We start from the raw sequence: 18,142 nt of genomic DNA on the forward strand, positions 1-18,142 counted from the left end.
GTCATTTCAGAACCGCTTTTGCGTCACCCAGGCTAGAATTGAAGTCGATTCGAACTCCGGGGGCACGGAGGCCAACGGCACAGTTACAGGCGAGGTCCGGGTGAAAACAACGCCACAACGTACACTAGCGCTAGCAATTTGCGAGGAGGAGTTCGGTCAATAAACAACGATTCTGATTAGCATAATTTGCTGTTTTTCATATACTCTACAGCTATGTAGGCAAACACACAATCGTCGGAGTCCATTGTCGATGGCAAATGAGGTGATGCAGCTGTTGCACTCTCGCGCGAGATTGGGATCGCGGAGTTTAGTGCAAACTAAGTGCTAATCGAGCGTAATTGTTTTGCGATTAAGGTTGGCAAACTTTGTGCGAAGTCGTTTCGCCGTTGAAGGGTAATACCTTTCGTTAAAATAAAGGATTTTCAGATCCGGTGACAAATTTCACAAGTAGTTCATTGCGTGTTAAGTTGAAATTAAACCACGCAAGATCAATTTTATACTTCAAATAATTCATCTCTTTCATGTACAGGAAACTGTCAAATGATATCTTTTATCTAAACTGAAAAACATCCAAACAGTTGTTCACTGTACCGTTCGCTTTTGAATCATTTGTGTAAGATATTCCAAGAGTAAACAACACATTTAATATGAAAGCTCTGATTTTTGTACCCATCTGGATTTCAAATGTCCAGCAAATTTGGGTTCGTACTACTCAATAACAGATTCGAATAAACAATTAAATTTTGTAAATTCGAAAGGCCGCCGTAGCTATCGACTTTCACGAAGACTTGCGAGAGTGCGGGAATGGATTGCCAATGCCGGATGTAAACATGGCCCTATTCAGCGTACTACCTCAAGAGGATGGAACCATGGTGTTGAACGGAACCGTCAAGATTATCAAAGACTATGGAAACCCTACCAGGGTGAGTGAATTGTAATAACTTTTCTTTAAATTAAAAAAAAAAAACATTAAAATTTGAAGTGGAGGATGTACTCTGAACGACTGGAGCAGGGCAAGTGGCACCCTGGAATAGTTTCGCGGGACATTCCGAATATCTGCGCGGTGCTGCAAGTGCCAACTGAAGCTTGGTATCAGTTTACGAAGCATTTGCGCCAGAAACAGTGCCCGTTTAAAGCTGGGGTAGGTACCGCTGATTTATTACAGTAAAATAACTTAATTTAACAAAATTTCACATTACAGTACACGGAACATGTGGTTGACCTTAACATTGGGAATGTGGCAGCAGCTTTCGACACGCCGCCCCAATTTATCGGTGATTGGAGAATCTATCATGAAATCACCACTCTCCGGAACGGAAGGTTCGTAAAGCAGTGCTACATGGTGCCGACGACTATTTCTGAAGTTTAGTAAGAAAAAAAACTCATGAAAATAAATAAAATTGTTTCATTTCAAATCAAATCAAAACACTAATAAGACACATTAAATTGTGTTTTAAACTTTAAAAAGTTGGTCATTCAATGTATTACTTTTACTTAGGCCGATGCAAATATTTAAAAAAGTTTTTGTCCCTCGGCCCTGGCCGAGGTCAAGGGGGGGGGGGGGGCAAAAAATAAAAAAAATATAAAAATTTAAATAACAAGCCATAGTCTTCACATTTAAATGAAAAAAGTGTTTTAAAATGCATTTTACACTAGTTTAGTTGTTTTGCAATCATTAGTTTTCAAAAAAATCTAAGATCTGACAAAAACCAAAATTGTATCGAAAAAAAAGGTTTTGCATCGAAAATTTTCAAAAAATCTTAAGATTTTTTAATAAACCCAAACATGCTAAAAATGATTTTAAACGCAGAAGAATGTATTTTAATTTGATTTCAGTTGGTTGCAATTGAATTTTCATTGAAATTTTGAAGTTTATTGTAAAAATATTTTTTTTGCCCCCTGATTTTTCGGGCCAATTTTGAAGGGGGGGGGGGTGACAAAAACTTTTAAAAATATTTGTACCAGCCTTAACGGTTTCTTTTTATTCAAATTTTTGTTATTATTTCGAGTTCTTAAACACATATTTTATGTCAAAATTTCATGCTTTTTATGTTTTATTAAAAATAAATAACTAATATAGAAAATTTTATTGAAATATTGACATCGGAAAACAAAGTTTTAACTTAGTAGAAATGTCACACATATGAAGAAAAAATTAAAATGTAAAGCTAAAACTTTTAACCACAAATTAATTTCTTTATGAAACAATATGAATAAAACAGTAATTTTTAAAGAAATATGTAAGGGAGGTTGCCATAAAAAATGATTTTTTGTCTATGTGTTTCATTTAATTTCAATGATGAAAAACTTTCTAGAAAAAAATGATTATGATTATGAGCCAATTCTTCACTTTAAAATTAAAGGTTTATATTTTCAAAAAAATCAACAAATTCTTAAAAACTTTGCAACAAATAATAGTTTTTTTAAACTTCATCACACCTCTTGAATGAGCTTTAAAAAACTAATTTTGGGCATTTTCAAATGTTGGGCTAGATTTTCAAATCCTAAAATATTGTTTACAGAAAAAAGGCAGAATATTTCACAGATGTACCGTAAACCGGGGTGACTTTGATAGGATTTCAATTTGTTTTTAGAATATTTTCCAACAGGCAAGGGTTTTCTCAAGATTATTTTTTTAAACATGTACTGGGGTAGGTCACACAAAGTCCATGCACTATTTTGAAAAAAAAAAACAAGTTTTTTCAATAGTGTTTAGAAAAATAGTTACGTTAACAAATTTTAGATTAAATTCCTGGGTGAATTTGATAATCATAGTTTTTCAATTAAAATCATATTGAAGATGTTCAAACAATATTTGTACGTTAAATATACTATCACTGAAGTAGCTGATTTAGTTTTTAAGAAAAAAATCAATGTTTCATTTAGTTAACTAAGTTTATAAGCTTTTAACAAAATACAAATAAATTTTAGGTAAAATTATTAAAAAGTCAGAATTTTGCCTGAAATTTGTTGAAACTAGTTTTATTTATAAAATTATCGATTAATATTACATTTTATACTAAATTCTAAGCACGAATCACAAGTTTTCACACTTTGCATGAAATTTGTTCAACTGAAATTGCCTACAAACATGGAGTTTTATTTAAGTTGTGTTTCAGAAACACACATTTTTTTAAATTTACAAACTTATTTGACCTTCTCCTAGTGGAAATTGTCCAAAGAATCTGAAAAGCATTCCGTTTTCCGATTCAAAATCATATTCATTGAGAAAATCATGACACTTTGGGATGTTTAAAATAATAAAAAAACATTTTCTTAACTATAACGAACTAACTATTTAAACTTTTTAAAATGTTATGAACAGTTCTTCTTGAGGTACTTTGAACACTTCTCTACCACGGTCGGTATGATTCCAAACCATTCCCTACGGATTTTAATTGTACTCTTCACTTTGCGGAAAAATCGCAAACCTTTCAAAGTCACCCCGTTTTACGATATCATGTTTCAACATTCAAGATCGAACAAATAGTTTTAGGAATATCACGAGTTGAAAAATTGGGGGTAAAAAGGATTTTATTAAATATATATAAGTTATTCAATCAATTCTGATGACAACTCATAATGCAAGATAGTTGCACAATATTTTGAAATTCGATTTTATGATGATCTGTGTATTAAGAAATCATTGTCATTTTGACTTCCAATTGTTGTTGTTTTTTAAGTATGTAAGGAAAATCCAACTATAGATGAGTTTATTTCCGTTTTGACTAATTATTTGTTTGTTATTTAAATGATTGGGAAATTCAAGTAAATAAAAGATCCCATCATTTGTTTAATTTCTTTCTTTTTGTAAACCTAACAATTTTGTAGTAACATCAATTTACATTTCTACGTATGTTCTCGCATAATTTGGACTTATAGTTTTGAGTTGTTTTTTTATTGGTGAATAATTCGATTAATAAAACATGTTTAACTATTCAAAGCATTCTGAAGCAATAAATTCCAAAGAAATTGCTTGCCTGAGAAATTACCATTGTGACTCATTTCGAATGCCTGAACTGTACAAGAAACATTACACAATTGTTCGAAATTAGGATGAGTAATTGATTCTAGGCCCCGTTCCTACCATAAATACATTCTGCCAATGCATCGCAAATTTAGTGGCTGCTCCGCAGTGGCAACCAACGGTTGCACCACTCCAACATCCCATCCCAACATGGCGGCGTCCAACCGGAAAACGAAGAACCCACCCTCCACCGTGCCGGAAATTCAGCAGCTACGCAACGAGACAACAAACCTGACCCGTCAACTGCGCGCAGAAATGACCACCATCCTGGAAGCGATTGCCGAAATGAAGGAGTTCCAGGGCTTTCTGTCCGAACAACTGGACCAGCTGCGGCAGGACGTGAACCGACTGTCCAAGGACCAACGCTCGATCAAGACATCGCTGGACACCTCGCAGGCCGTGAATCGCCAGGTCGCCAGCAACATTGAGCAGCTGGAAGCGGAAGTCGAGCGAACCAAACGCGCTAGGAATGTGATGATTCTCGGATATCCTACCACGGCGAAGGAGGACACCGTCCAGGTTGTTCTCAAAATAGCCGCGGTTTTGGGATGTTCGGTGCCACGCGGGGCCGTCGAAGAAGCTAGACGACTTCCCGGTGCAAGAACGCAGCCGATTCGGGTGGTGTTTGGTGGCGAACGGTACAAGCGGGAGCTGCTGCAGAGCGCCAAGAGCTTTGGGCAACTGAAGTTGAGTATGGTGGATTCTTCGATTGCCGGAAGTTGGGAGATCTTCGTGCGCGATGATACGCCACGGTCTGGACTGCGGAAAGGTCTGGGCAGTTTGGGCAGTGTGTGTTCGAAGTAAACGACTGTGATATTTAGAAAAAAAGAAACATAAAAAGTTGATGAATAGAACATCATTTAAAAACAAACATTCAGCAAGTAGTACTCTCAATAATCCGAAATTGATATATGTTTTTTTTTTTTAATAAAATGTTTATATTTATATTGTCTCAAAGGAAGCCCTTTTGAAAATGGAGCTATGATTATTATTGTTACTTTTCAAAACATCATAAAATTTTAAATCAATTTGTAATTTTGTTTAATTTTGATTAAGTGTACTCTTTTCAAGCAACGGACAAATGTATGATTTTTTATATACCTGAGCATGGGTTAAATATCAAGTGAAATGCGTAATAATACCTTTCGCTGGTATCAATACCAAATTTTGATATTCTTGGACCCTTTAAAATTTATCTTACACAAGTGAAAAATTTGGTATCATACCAATTTAAGGTATTGTTTTAATATTGCAAAATTGCAGAATTTGTCAATGATCAGACACCACATTTTGGTATTCTTTTGGTATTTCAGTATTTTATCAAATTCCTCACAAACTATGGGAACATTTTGACCAATATTGATAAGATAATTAATTTTGCCCTAAAATTATGTCTCAAAGCGAAAATTTCAAACCCGATTTTAAAAAGTTTTGATGTACCCCCTAAAGAAATGACTTAAAATTGAGGAAATTTTTAAGTCAGGATACCACATTTTGGTAATTTTTTGGTATTAAGTATTTTATGAATTTCTTCAGAAACTATGGGAAAATTTTGATCAAGGTTATAAATTTTGCGCTTAAAAGATGTCTAAGAGCAAATGCAAAACAAAATCAAAAATTTCAAACTTGATTTAAAAAAAATATATAAACCCCCTAAAGAAATGACTTGAAATTGAGGATAATTTTCTTAGTCAGGATACCAAATTTTGGTATTATTTTGGTATTACATTATTACAATTTCTTCTGAAACTATGTGAGAATTTTGATCAATTTTGACAAGGTCATTTTTTTGCGCTAAAATAATTTGAAAACCAAAAATGTTAAAAATGATTTTTTAAATTTTTGATATACCCACTAAGAAAATTTTGAAATCGTTGAAATGTCCCTAAGTCGGAAAAAAATACTTTGATTAACGAGTCAATCCATAATAATATTGAATTTTTGGAGATTGGAATCCAGTTTCATTTCAATAACATTTATTTTTCAGAAGTTTCAAGAACTTCAAGGATATGCCGTTCATCAATAACAAATGTATTCGATGAGGCGAAGAATATCACTGAGAACAACATGGAATCATCAGGTGAGTAGATTTTGCTGTTGCATATGTAGCATTGTGATATCATTTTCGTTTTTTTTTTCGCTAATTGCAACTGCTATACTAAAATGACCTTTTTTACCAAATTTTGATATTACTTTTCAAATTACAGCGACCAAAATATGCTCTTGGTTGCCCGGTATTAAATGGTAAAATACCATGAAATCATACCAAAATCATGTTAGTGGAAGACCACAGGAATACCAAAAACTGATGTTACAAGGGCGTGCCCAAGCAGACGGAAATAACGTGGGAATAACATTTTTTGATATTTGAAAATACTAGGCCTGTAACATTTTATGTTATTTATAACAAGATTTGTTATTCGCCGTTATGATTTTCTTGTTATTGGATTGTTATTGTAATAACAAACTAATAACATTTTCAGTTATTTTTCGAACAAATCTTTGTTATTATTTTTTTTTTATTTCAACAACTAATCTTCCATAACAAAAAATGTTATTCCAAACTTGTGTTGGCTATCAGCATGGTTTTAATTAGAAGATGAAAACTGCATAAAAAAATGTAGAGTTTAGTATATAAACAGGAACTTGTAAATCGATCAACAAGTTTGATTACATGCGGTTAGTAGAGAAGTTTGGTTGATTAAATATATCATAATTTGATCAGTGATTCAGCTTTCCATAATACTATCATTTAAGTCACGTTCGAGTAATTTTATTAAACTACTCCTGGCGGAGATCCATCAGTTCACAAACTGAAAGGATGAGCATCAGTTCTAATAAAATGATACAACAATGGTTCATCCTCATCATCTTTGTATGGAACTTCTCATCGAATATGGTAAGTTTATCAAGTTATTAGCAAATTTTGTATGTTTTTTTTTTATTTTTTTATTTTTTTTAAACAAAAAGGCTATAATTACTGTTGATTTTGACGAAGATATACGTGAGTGCGGAAATGGGATGCCGATACCAGATGTGGATCTGTCCCAGTTTAGCATACTGCCCCAAGATGATGGAACCATGGTGGTGAATGGAACGGTCAAGATTATTAACGGTTTCGGGAATCCTACCAGGGTGGGTGGCACAAGCTGGAATATCTCTAGTAAAATAATACCCGCTTCTTTATAGTGGAACATGTATTCTAAGCGACAGGAGCAAGGCAAATGGAACCCTGGAATAATCTCGCGAGATATCCCCAATTTTTGCGCGGTTCTTCAACTGCAAACCGAATCATGGTACCAATTTACAAAACATTTGAAGCAGGGACACTGTCCAATCAAAGCAGGGGTGATTTTTTTTCTGTTGGGACTTTCAAAAATAAAATTAAGTTGTTTCATTGCAGTACTCGGAAAGTTTCGACAACTTAAACATTGGAAACGTGGCGTCTGCGTTCGAGATTCCAGCGGCGTTCATCGGCGATTGGAGAATCTACAACGAAATCACCACCTTCCGCAATGGGCGTCTCGAGAAGGAGTGCTACATGGTGCCAGCCACAATCGCCGAGGTTTAGGAGGAAATGGGTGAAGAGTTTCAAGAGGGAACGAATTTTTGTTCAGGAGTTTGTCAACTTATGTTCGTTCTATTTTTAATCAAAGTTCTTTTCCAACGTTTTTTTTTATCATCCTTTCTTCAAAATATACCAAAAGAAGTTGGAGAAATTTCCTCACGACATCAAAAAGTCAAAATGTGTGTGTGGAGAGATTGGCCAGGCCAGGGAACCCAGGCCCCAGAGCCGGTTAGTGGGGTGTTCTTCGCCGAAATTCTACTGCGTCGCAATTTGGTGTGTGTGCTGGCTTTTTACGGCCAAGGGTTCAACAAACCTGTGTGATGATTTCAGCCAAGATGACGATGATGATGATGATAGGTGTGCAATCAATATTCTGAAAGAAGAGAAAAGAAATTGCCGAGAGGTTAAGGCTTGGCATACCAAATAAGCTCGGATGCGGTTTTTTGGTTGATTGCAAGTACCGAGCAAAGAGTGAGTTGTTTGTATTGTTTACAGAGTGCTGAAAAATAATCGTTATGAATTATCTTCAACACATTGGCGAAAATATGGCAACACTGCCAATGTACATTCACAGTAAAGGAATGTTGCAGAAATCGTCATCTTTATCTCACTACACTAAATTGTAGCTTTTCTGCCGAAATAAGCGTGAAAAATTCTTTGAACTTTAAAATTATGAGCACTGTTTTTAATTATGGGTCCGTTTTTATCTAGGTACGAAAAAAAAAACGAAACTATTGGCACTACGCCCCCCGGGGCATGGCCTTCCTCTAACGTGGGATTTCTGCTCCAGCGCCTCTGACGAGACAGGAGAAACCGGGACCGACGTTTTACTTCACCATCCGATAGAAGCTCAGTGGATAAGGCGGGAATCGAACCCGCGTCTCATAGCATCATCGGGATCGGCAGCCGAAGCCGCTACCCCTGCGCCACGAGACCCACTTATCTAGGTACATATTTTTTAAATAAACGCGTAAAGGTTCCTGCAAGATGAGTAACGCCAAAAATTTACAGCAAAAAATTTAGTGGCCAGGCCTACTGCGTAGCATTAACCGCAGAGACAGACTCTGTGAACGATCACTTTTCACCAGAATCAGCAGGGGAGGAAGGATGCGTGGACATACCGTACCAAACGATGAGCGTTTAACGCTCCGAAACAGTTAGGTGTAGTTGTGTAAGTGTGAATTGTGAAATTATTATATTTTTAAGGAGGGAAGGCAAAAAGCCCAAGATTAAAATTTTAAATTTACAACCCACAAACATGCTTCAAGTTGTTGTTTTTTTTAAAGAAAAAAATACGAAATTTGCAAAACTACATGGCGGTGCCAAAAAAAGGAGTGATTTGAAAGTATGTATAAGATAATTCGATCTCGGAATTGGACTTTTTGTGTTAAGTTGGGGTAGTTGCACCTTTATACAATTCCGATGTTACCCTACTTATTGCGTGATAATATTTTATTGCAAAGAGCACGATCAGTTACGTATGACACATGTAGATGATACGTGAAGATTGGTAATTTTACTTTTCTAAATATTGTTTATGTTTTTTCATTGCTAAAGTAGACCTACAACAAGTAGTTTTCAATATGTTTATTTGGAGTATAACATTAATTTGCCTATCATTTCTAAAGCACAATTGGGTTTGTATAAAACTTGGAATTTGGAATCCATTAATTATATTTTTTTAATCTTAGGCCTCTCTATCAGTCGACATCGATGATGACTTTCGCGAGTGTGGAAATGGGCTACCTTATCCAGCGATTGATTTTTCAAATTTCCAAATAATACCGGAAGAAGACGGTTCCATGACGATGAATGGCTCCGTTCAGTTCACAGGAGATTTTGAAAGTCCTACCAGAGTAAGGGGTTCCTGAGTTGGAAACGTAACAATAATTCGAACGAGTTTTCCTTCCAGCTTCGTCTCTACTCGAAAAAGCTTGAACGGGGCGAATGGGTTCCAGGATTCTTAAATCGAGAGGTCCTTAACATGTGTCCGCTGCTGCAGTTACCACACGAAATCTGGTACCCGTTCACCAGTATAATGAAACAGAAGTCGTGCCCTTACAGGGCCGGGGTAAGTTTGCGTGTGAATGTCACACTGAGTATTGATGACTTGACAGAAAGTCTTACTTTGAAGCACATCGAGCCAGTGAATTCCATTAACATTGGAAACTATGCCGAAATACTAAACCTACCGCCGTCGTTTATTGGCGAATGGAGAGTTTACTACGAGGTCGCTACAACTCGGAAACGGAAGCGTGTAATGCAGTGCTTGATGGTCCTGATGACCATTACGGAAGTGTAATTTGGAACATCTTTGTGCTCGAATATTGTCAGTATTTTCTCACACCACAGCTAGGAAGGCACTTCGACGGACATTGACAAACAACCAGTAATGATCGCGTGATCAAACTTAATCGCACCAACGTGACACTTGTTACAGGTAATCGTAACTAAACTAATAAAATCGGAAATGTTTTGATTCGTATCGACCTTTTGTATCATGTTTGTCGATGGTTCATTCCTCAAGTGCACCTTCAATAGAACTAATATCAAAATGGTGTTGAGTGGGATTTTACTAATTTGGATATTACATTTACAATACTGTTTGGTATGAAAAATACATAGTTCAATTATTTGCAAAATAATTTAAAACAAATGTTTGTGCAGGCCTCTTTATCGATCGACATCGATGATGACTTCCGCGAGTGTGAAAATGAATTACCGTTTCCGGCGCTGGATTTCTCAAACTTTCAAATAATACCAGAAGAAGATGGATCCATGACGTTGAATGGATCGGTGCGATTCACAGGGAATTATGAAAGTCCAACCAGCGTGAGATATCATAGAATCATTAAGTAAAAAAATATGCATAATTTTCAGCTTCTAGTCTACTCTAAAAAGCTAGAACGAGGAGCATGGGTTTCTGGATTCTTCAATCGCGTAGTCCAAAACGTTTGCCCACTTTTGCAAATGCCCACCGAACTATGGTATCCGTACACGCGACTGCTGAAGCAGAAGACATGCCCGTACAAGGCTGGGGTAAGAATTGATACTCGAAAGTGTCATTCTTCTGAAAATAATATTATCGTAAAGCACGTAGAAAACGGAAAACCTTCCAATATTGGAAACTTTGCTGACTATCTTCACCTACCGCCGTCGTTCATTGGGGATTGGAGAATGTACTACGAGATCACCACGACCAGGAACGGCAGGCGTGTCCCGGAGTGCCTGATGATGGCAATGACTGTTTCGGAGGTTTGATTTGATAAGTTCAAGTTTAATAGCGGGCAATAAAGGGGAAATGATTAGTTCAGTATTGCTTTTCAATACCAGTGCTGAAAAGTTAAACTTTTCAGCTCTGAAATCGATGCGGAAAAGTAGTTTTCAGAACTGTTATTTTTAGCGATTAAAAGTAAGCCGTTTCCTAAAAATCATGCCGAATTTTTGTTTTAATAGCATAAAAGCTCGGAAGGCACATCGATTGAAGTGTTATTGTACGATTATTTTTATAATTTTATGTCCAATTCACTGACTTTTGAAATGCAGTAAAACGATTTTGTTTGTACTAAGACAATGCGTTAGTTCCAAAAGCATAAAGTACATAACACTGACCTACAAAAATTGACAAAATGACTTCTTTCATGTAAAGTGACAAAAATGCACGGAGCTTTTTTGGTTTTTATTGAATATCTCAGGATTGAAATCGAAATATTGGGGATCTGTGAAGATCAAAAGGTATTGTGAGCTGCACAACATGGAATTCTTAACTAAATTTAACCCAAAATCGACAATGACAAGTTAGCACGACAGCGACGAAATGAGCTTCTGGAGGCAAAGTAATTTAAAATTCAAATCAAATTATTCGCTCTACTGCATTGCCTTGGCGTTCTCGATTGCGAGATTCCTACTCGAAACTAGGTGTCCGAAGGCTTGATTCTTGAGGCATTTGCAAACCTCTTTTTACACCTAAGCTTCCATCCACCCCGGGATTCGAACTGACGACCTTTGGATTGTTAGTCCAACTGCCTATCAGCGACTCCACCGAGACAGGACCCAAGGAGACGACTCCTACACCTGGACTGAGCTATCGACCTAACCCTTTTTGATTAGACCGGGGCCAACATATACTTCGCCATCCGACGGAAGGCGTGGTCAGACAAATCTCGTCTCAAAAAATGCCACCGGGACCGTCTGGGATCGAACCCAAGCCGACTGGGTGAGAGGCAACCACGCTTACCCCTACACCACGGTCCCGGAACTTTTGAAGTTAACCTAAAATTGCGATCCGGTCGATAGGAAACTACGTAGATCACTTGCAACACGTGTCATTTAAACACGGCGCGTGAAGTCAATTATGGCAATATCAAGTCAATGCAAATGAGCAGCTAAATTTTAATAAAATTACTCCAAACTGGTTGCTACCGCTTGTAATCGCCACTATGATGTCCTTTTGGTGTAGACTAGTGATCCTTCTGTCCTTTACCAAAGCATGTCTTGTAAGTCGAAGAACTTAAATTCTATTTACTGCTTTTCTAGTAACTTGATTTTTACCAGGCTACACTATCAATCGACGTAGCCGATGGTGACTTACAAAATTGTGGAAATGGAAAGCAGTTTCCAGCGGTGGACTTTTCCCACATTCAAATCATATCCGAGGATGATGGTACTACGACTTTGAACGGATCCGCCAGATTTACCGAGGATTATGAGGATCCAATTTGGGTAAGAAAGTTAGCTTTTTTTGTAACAAATGAAAAATCAAAAAAGCTCAACTTGCAGTGTAAACTTCACTCTCAAAAGCTAGAACGCGGCACCTGGATCCCAGGTTTACTGTCTCGGATCGTTCCGAACCTTTGCTCGGTTCTTCAAGCGCCACATGAACCGTGGTACATGGTCACTCGTAACATGGTTCAAAAAACGTGTCCCTTTCGGGCAGGGGTAAGTCCATTTGAGGGAGTTTTATTTTCCAACAACTTTAGGGAATCTTTTTACCAGCATGAAGAATTCGTCGAAAATGTCACCATTGGGAACTACGCAGAGTTGCTACAGGTGCCTCCGTCGTTTATTGGAGAATGGCGATTGTTCTTCAGTTTCGCTACAAACAGGAACGGGGTCCGAGTCGAGGAGTGCCTGATGATACCGATGACGGTTTCGGAGGTGTAATTTGTAAAGAACACTTTTCAATAACGTCAGACTGACAAATTTTTAATAAAAAGTTTTCTTGACATTTAAATGTTTTTATTTCGATTAAAGAACAAAGATGGCATTTCACTCAAATGACAGTTTTCATAAGGTGTGAAAGGGACACACTTTTGGTTAAAAAAGTTATGTGCCATAATGAAATGGCAAGCACGATATAGTAAAGGCCACTCGAATTTTTTTACGGATCTTTTTCCTTGTACGGGATTTGGCAATGACAATAACAATCTTTTCATTGCAATTGAAATTTTAAAAGTTACATTTTATTGTTGTTTTCAAATCAATCAAATATATTTATTAGATTAATCGTGCCAACTGAGGGGATTTTACAAATCCGAATAAATCTTCATGTATCACAACAATCACAACAATTTCAAAAACAAGTTTGCGTGACTGGATAACATGAAACTTTTGATTTCACGTTTCAGTGAATAGCTTTAATCAAAGAGATTGAAAAATAGTTTCTAGCAGCCCACTTCCAGCCATCTAACGCACTATTAGTTCAAGTGACCCAGGATCATTACAATCATTCATCAAGCAAAACTTTACTAAGCTACCTACCAGAATGTATTTGAGTGTTGCATTTATAGTGGTTTTTCTATCGCTGCTCAAACACAGCAATGTAAGTAGTCATTTTGTAAATTCAGAAACTTTTGTTTTTTTACAAAATTAAATGCTTCAGGCTGTTCTTTCGGTTGACTTCGACGATGACTTTCGGGAATGCGGCAACGGAAAGCCTATGGTGGGGATGGATTTTTCAAATTTTCAAATTATACCCGAGGACAACGGATCTGTAACACTAAATGGGACTGTCAAATTTACGAAGGACTACGAAAATCCGACCAAGGTTTTTCTTTCTGTTTGAATTAATTCTCAGCCACGATAATTACAGATTTTTTTTAGTGGAATTTATACACCGAACGGCTAGACCGGGGCAGCTGGGTCCCAGAAATCGTGGCGCGAGAAGTTTACAACATTTGCATTTCGCTGCAAATGCCAAACGAACCATGGTATCCGTATGCGCGACATATGAAGCAGAAAACGTGCCCTTTCCGGGCAGGAGTAAGTAATATCTTCCATTTGTACCGCTCTACCGTGAGCGGCTTTTTGTTACTTGGTAATGCTACCCCACTGTTGACAATGTTGAGCGTCATCAGGGGTGACATTGGATGTGGGGGTGAAATTAGGTCATACAAAAATGCTGAAATTTGTATGACCCAATCTCACCTCCCAGACCCAATGTCACCCTTGATGACCTTGAATACTGTCAATGGTTGTCAGCTGAGTGGTGTGCGCTGTCAGTTTTGTTTTGGTTTCCGTCAAGGTACTAAGCAAAATATGGCATGCTACACAGAAAAAAAAAAAATCATGGTAATATTACATCTGGGAAGGGGTACATCTTTTATGTCAGAAAAAAGTGTGATTTTACCTCTGGAAATGTGTAATTTTACCACTTTTCTGATGTAATGTCACTTTTTCAGTCTAAATTGAGGTAAAATTAAATCATGAAAGAGGTAATATTCAACCTTCCAAAATTACAGCTTCCAAATTTACATTATTTTTTGCTGTGTAATTTTTTATTAATATTTTATAATTATTTATTAAAAAAGGTATTTATACCCGAAATTTATTTCAAGATGAGTTTCATTTTTTTAAATCTGAGATTCTTAAAAAAATCTGCCATAACATGAGTTTCCAAAGCCTTGAAACGCTGGTGCAATTTTGACAATTTGAGCTTGTTTGAAAACGGCAACAGACCTCGCACCACACAGGTTGACGGAAAAGCTTACAACGGATGTCAGTAGCTTGGTCAGCACCGAATGTCAGCGGAGTTTGATTCGGGTTTAGTATAAGTATCCAACCTGTAACTATTTCATTTTCTTAAAGCACGAAGAGCATGCCAACAACATGAACATCGGAAACTATGCTGCCATGTTTAATATTCCGCCGGATTTTCTCGGCGAGTGGCGGCTGTACTATGCGGTAGCTACTACCCGACGAGGAAAACGCTTCGAGGAATGTATGATAATTCCGGTGTCCGTTTCCGAAGCGTAACATTTTACTTATTGGAAATTAAAGCTTTCTAGAAATTGATTTAGTCTCGAAACTTATTATAAATATTCGAAAGTATCACATTGAGACATGCCATGCAGAAATGGAATTATGATTTTAAAAAAATGATGATTGATTCAGGAAATTAAATAAAGATGTGTCGTGTAAGCTTGCATGTTAAGATATCGTGTAGATAATTCGTTAATGCATCCGTTGTTGCACTATGTATATTAGGGTGGGTACGGATTTTGAAAAGTTCTCAGATCCAGTTCTGGTGTGGTTCCCCTTGTAGGGCATACCCATAGAGACTCTCACGCCAAATTTCAGCTTATTTGGTTGAAAACTGGCTTGTCTCAAGCGGGTTCAAGTTTACATGGAAATTACTATGGGAAATTTTGAATTTTCGTTCATTCGCTCCTACAGATCTGGGGAAAACATGTAGAAACTTCTAGGATGGCCAGAAATGAGCGGAATCGTCTGGAGAACAACTTTTCCTAAAAGACCAGGTCGATTCGTTCAACCCCCATCGAGCTCAACGGCAATACATCCGGGGTTTTCGGAACCAACGGTTTTCCCCAGAAAAGCATCAAATTTTCCTTAGCATGCTATGAATGCTTGATGAAAACCGCGACGCCACGTGTCAAACAGCTACCACGTGATTGTAAAATTTGCACCATAACAGTTTTTTTCTTATTTAGAGGTTCAGAATACAGCTGAATAGTATCCTGATCACCATGAATGATAATTCTATGGTTCAAAAAGTAAAAAAAAGTAATTTTTTATAGGCGATACTAGTCCACGTGGTAGCTGTTTGACACGTGGCGTCGCGGTTTTCATCAAGCATTCATAGCATGCTAAGGAAAATTTGATGCTTTTCTGGGGAAAACCGTTGGTTCCGAAAACCCCGGATGTATTGCCGTTGAGCTCGATGGGGGTTGAACGAATCGACCTGGTCTCTTAGGAAAAGTTGTTCTCCAGACGATTCCACTCATTTCTGGCCATCCTAGAAGTTTCTACATGTTTTCCCCAGGCCTGTAGGAGCGAATGAACGAAAATTCAAAATTTCCCACAGTAATTTCCATGTAAACTTGAACCCGCTTGAGACAAGCCAGTTTTCAACCAAATGAGCTGAAATTTGGCGTGAGAGTCTCTATGGGTATGCCCTACAAGGGGAACCACACCAGAACTTGATCTGAGAACTTTTCAAAATCCGTACCCACCCTAATGTATATACTGTAAGTGATTCCAAGATTTTTTTTATTTTTATTTTTTGCAATGAAAAGAATACCGGTACGCTTTTAATGATTAGTGGTATAGGTTCAGTTTACTTTAAATAATGTTGTTAACCAGTGCATTTTTGATGTTATTCATAACTTCTTTTAAAATCAGCTATGTAAAACACATTAATGTTATTTTAACGTTACCTAACCTAATCCCGATTTTTCGCATCAGGCTGTTCTATCGATCGACTTCGACGATGATTTCCGCATTTGCGAAAATGGAAAACCTTTACCAGAGGATGATTTTTCACAGTTTCACATACAGCCAGAGCAGGATGGATCGATTACGATGAATGGGACGTACAGATTCAAGCAGGAATACGGCAGTCCGACAAGGGTACGGAAAACCTTATTTCCTTCAGATGATATTAATTGGTGTCATTTTCAGTGGAATATGTACACCGAGCGATTGGAACGGGGCAGCTGGATCCCTGGGATAGTTTCTCGAGATGTACGGGACATTTGCCTTCTTTTGCAAATGCCACATGAGGTTTGGTACCCGTACACGCATATAATGAAGCAGAAATCGTGTCCCTATCGGGTCGGAGTGAGAACTTTTAATAAGCACTCGTATGCAAACAAGTTGTAAAATAAAAACTTTATTTTAGCACGAAGAGCACATCAACAACATGAACATTGGAAATTTCGCTGCAATGCTTAAGGTCCCCCCGTCGTTTATCGGCGAGTGGCGAATGTACTACGAGATCACATCAACCCGGAACGTGAAGCGCGTTGTGGAGTGCATGATGATTCCGATCACCGTTTCGGAAGTTTGAACGAGCAATCCGTAACTTTTCAGTAAACCTTTAATAAAGTTCATGTAAGAAATAATGTTCAACGGCGTTTCAATCACTACTGATTTGTTTCAAAATTCACTTCTGACTTTTTTTTTCTTATGTATCGTACTTGGAAATTGATAACTAGGAACACTGTAACTAAATCAAATCAGATATTCAACGCCAGCCATCCATTGCCGGCCATTCCCATCGCCACCGCGCACCGAGGGTAAGGAAAAGGATTTGGAAAACGGAAAATGTTAATGCTCCACTTTTTTAAGGGGACAGTCGAAATTCTCCGCTGTATCCCCTATTAAGTTTCGCTTGGAGATTGACGGTTTCCTTCCTTGGACTTATACGAACCCAACGCTCTTTCCTCGATCCGACGCTCCGTATTGAACTGATTCGCGTTCGAACAAATCCGTCGAATTTTATACATATAGAAGATTACTTCAAAACGAAAATATCAACGTAATTCGTTCAACAAGGAAAAAAAAGTCTGTTTTTTTAATATAATGAATTGAATGTACAAGATCCAAACATATATACAAGCAGAAGATTTAAAATCTGTTACATTCTCAAAATCTTCAAGTGTTACGGCCATTTTTTTAACATGCGCAAAAATAGGTTATTTTTTCCTGAATTTCTGAAAATTGAAATAATTTTAAAATGAAAAGCTCTTCTGAACGGCTTTTCCGCTCTTTTTCAAAATGTAATTGGTAATTTAAAAAATCGTGTGATTTTTTTGTTGTTAGATTTGAAATCAAGAATTTTGGGCAAAATCGGTGTTAACTTTACGAGATTGCGTTTATTTCAGCTAAAATTAAACAAATTCGGATATTTTATTTTGAAAAAAATATTCGGCAAAGTCTTTTCTACATTCTGATTTTATGAATAAACTCTATTAAAGCCATAGTATAATCGAGCAAGAGGAGTTGGCACATGGCTATTTAAGGAGCCATTGCACTATCGCAAACAAACAAACAAACATACAAATTCGCACTTTTTCGTGTTTGACTGTTTGCCAAACTCGCAAACAATGCAAAATGTATGCAGGCTGACGTTTGTACAAACAAATCCAGGCAAATAAACAAAGCAGGCAAACTGTCAAAAAGTTTGTTGTTTGTTTGCCGTAATGTAATAGCTCCTTTGGTAGGCATTTTGCAATTTATTAAGCAATTTAGTTTTTTATGCAATTTTTATTGCAATTTAGTTAAGGGGTTACATACATGTAAATCGT

General features: G+C 37.1%; 6 protein-coding genes across 9 annotated transcripts in view; 5 read left to right on the plus strand and 1 right to left on the minus strand.

Moving 5' to 3' along the window:
- The window catches only part of LOC6033261 (inositol-pentakisphosphate 2-kinase), a 233,718-nt gene that overhangs the window by 88,559 nt on the left and 127,017 nt on the right, over nucleotides 1–18,142 (minus strand). For 2 of the 3 annotated variants that reach the window (XM_038251592.1, XM_038251591.1), the window contains one exon: nucleotides 7,909–7,968. The exons of the other annotated variant lie outside the window; for it this stretch is intronic. The gene's annotated coding sequence lies outside the window, so the exon portion shown is untranslated. The remainder of the gene's footprint in view (nucleotides 1–7,908; nucleotides 7,969–18,142) is intronic. 3 annotated transcript variants of the gene reach the window in all.
- LOC6033253 lies at nucleotides 368–1,420 on the plus strand. The gene is made up of 4 exons (XM_001843676.2): nucleotides 368–701; nucleotides 759–923; nucleotides 983–1,141; nucleotides 1,202–1,420. The coding sequence occupies exons 1-4, from the start codon at nucleotides 648–650 to the stop codon at nucleotides 1,367–1,369; spliced, it is 546 nt and encodes a 181-aa protein (XP_001843728.1). The 5' UTR covers nucleotides 368–647; the 3' UTR covers nucleotides 1,370–1,420.
- LOC6033252 lies at nucleotides 6,616–7,975 on the plus strand. The gene is made up of 4 exons (XM_001843675.2): nucleotides 6,616–6,926; nucleotides 6,998–7,162; nucleotides 7,217–7,375; nucleotides 7,431–7,975. Exons 1-4 carry the CDS (start codon nucleotides 6,849–6,851, stop codon nucleotides 7,596–7,598), a joined length of 570 nt encoding a protein of 189 aa, XP_001843727.2. The 5' UTR covers nucleotides 6,616–6,848; the 3' UTR covers nucleotides 7,599–7,975.
- Nucleotides 9,151–10,687, plus strand: LOC6033251. 2 transcript variants are annotated; one of them, XR_005277012.1, is made up of 5 exons: nucleotides 9,151–9,232; nucleotides 9,287–9,451; nucleotides 9,508–9,666; nucleotides 9,730–10,203; nucleotides 10,263–10,421. XR_005277012.1 is itself a non-coding variant. In XM_038251600.1 (5 exons), the coding sequence occupies exons 1-4, from the start codon at nucleotides 9,179–9,181 to the stop codon at nucleotides 9,895–9,897; spliced, it is 546 nt and encodes a 181-aa protein (XP_038107528.1). In that variant the 5' UTR covers nucleotides 9,157–9,178; the 3' UTR covers nucleotides 9,898–10,427; nucleotides 10,483–10,687. The 2 variants fall into 2 exon arrangements, 1 of the variants encoding a protein (XP_038107528.1); XM_038251600.1 differs by adding an exon at nucleotides 10,483–10,687 and having other exon boundaries at nucleotides 9,157–9,232; nucleotides 9,730–10,427.
- Nucleotides 13,302–14,912, plus strand: LOC119766617. Its single transcript, XM_038251598.1, has 4 exons — nucleotides 13,302–13,416; nucleotides 13,477–13,641; nucleotides 13,698–13,856; nucleotides 14,682–14,912. Exons 1-4 carry the CDS (start codon nucleotides 13,360–13,362, stop codon nucleotides 14,847–14,849), a joined length of 549 nt encoding a protein of 182 aa, XP_038107526.1. The 5' UTR covers nucleotides 13,302–13,359; the 3' UTR covers nucleotides 14,850–14,912.
- On the plus strand, nucleotides 16,160–16,954 carry LOC6033249. Its single transcript, XM_038251599.1, has 4 exons — nucleotides 16,160–16,239; nucleotides 16,299–16,463; nucleotides 16,515–16,673; nucleotides 16,735–16,954. The coding sequence occupies exons 1-4, from the start codon at nucleotides 16,183–16,185 to the stop codon at nucleotides 16,900–16,902; spliced, it is 549 nt and encodes a 182-aa protein (XP_038107527.1). The 5' UTR covers nucleotides 16,160–16,182; the 3' UTR covers nucleotides 16,903–16,954.

This window comes from Culex quinquefasciatus, chromosome 2 (assembly GCF_015732765.1).
Source record: "Culex quinquefasciatus strain JHB chromosome 2, VPISU_Cqui_1.0_pri_paternal, whole genome shotgun sequence".
Lineage (NCBI taxonomy): Eukaryota > Metazoa > Arthropoda > Insecta > Diptera > Culicidae > Culex > Culex quinquefasciatus.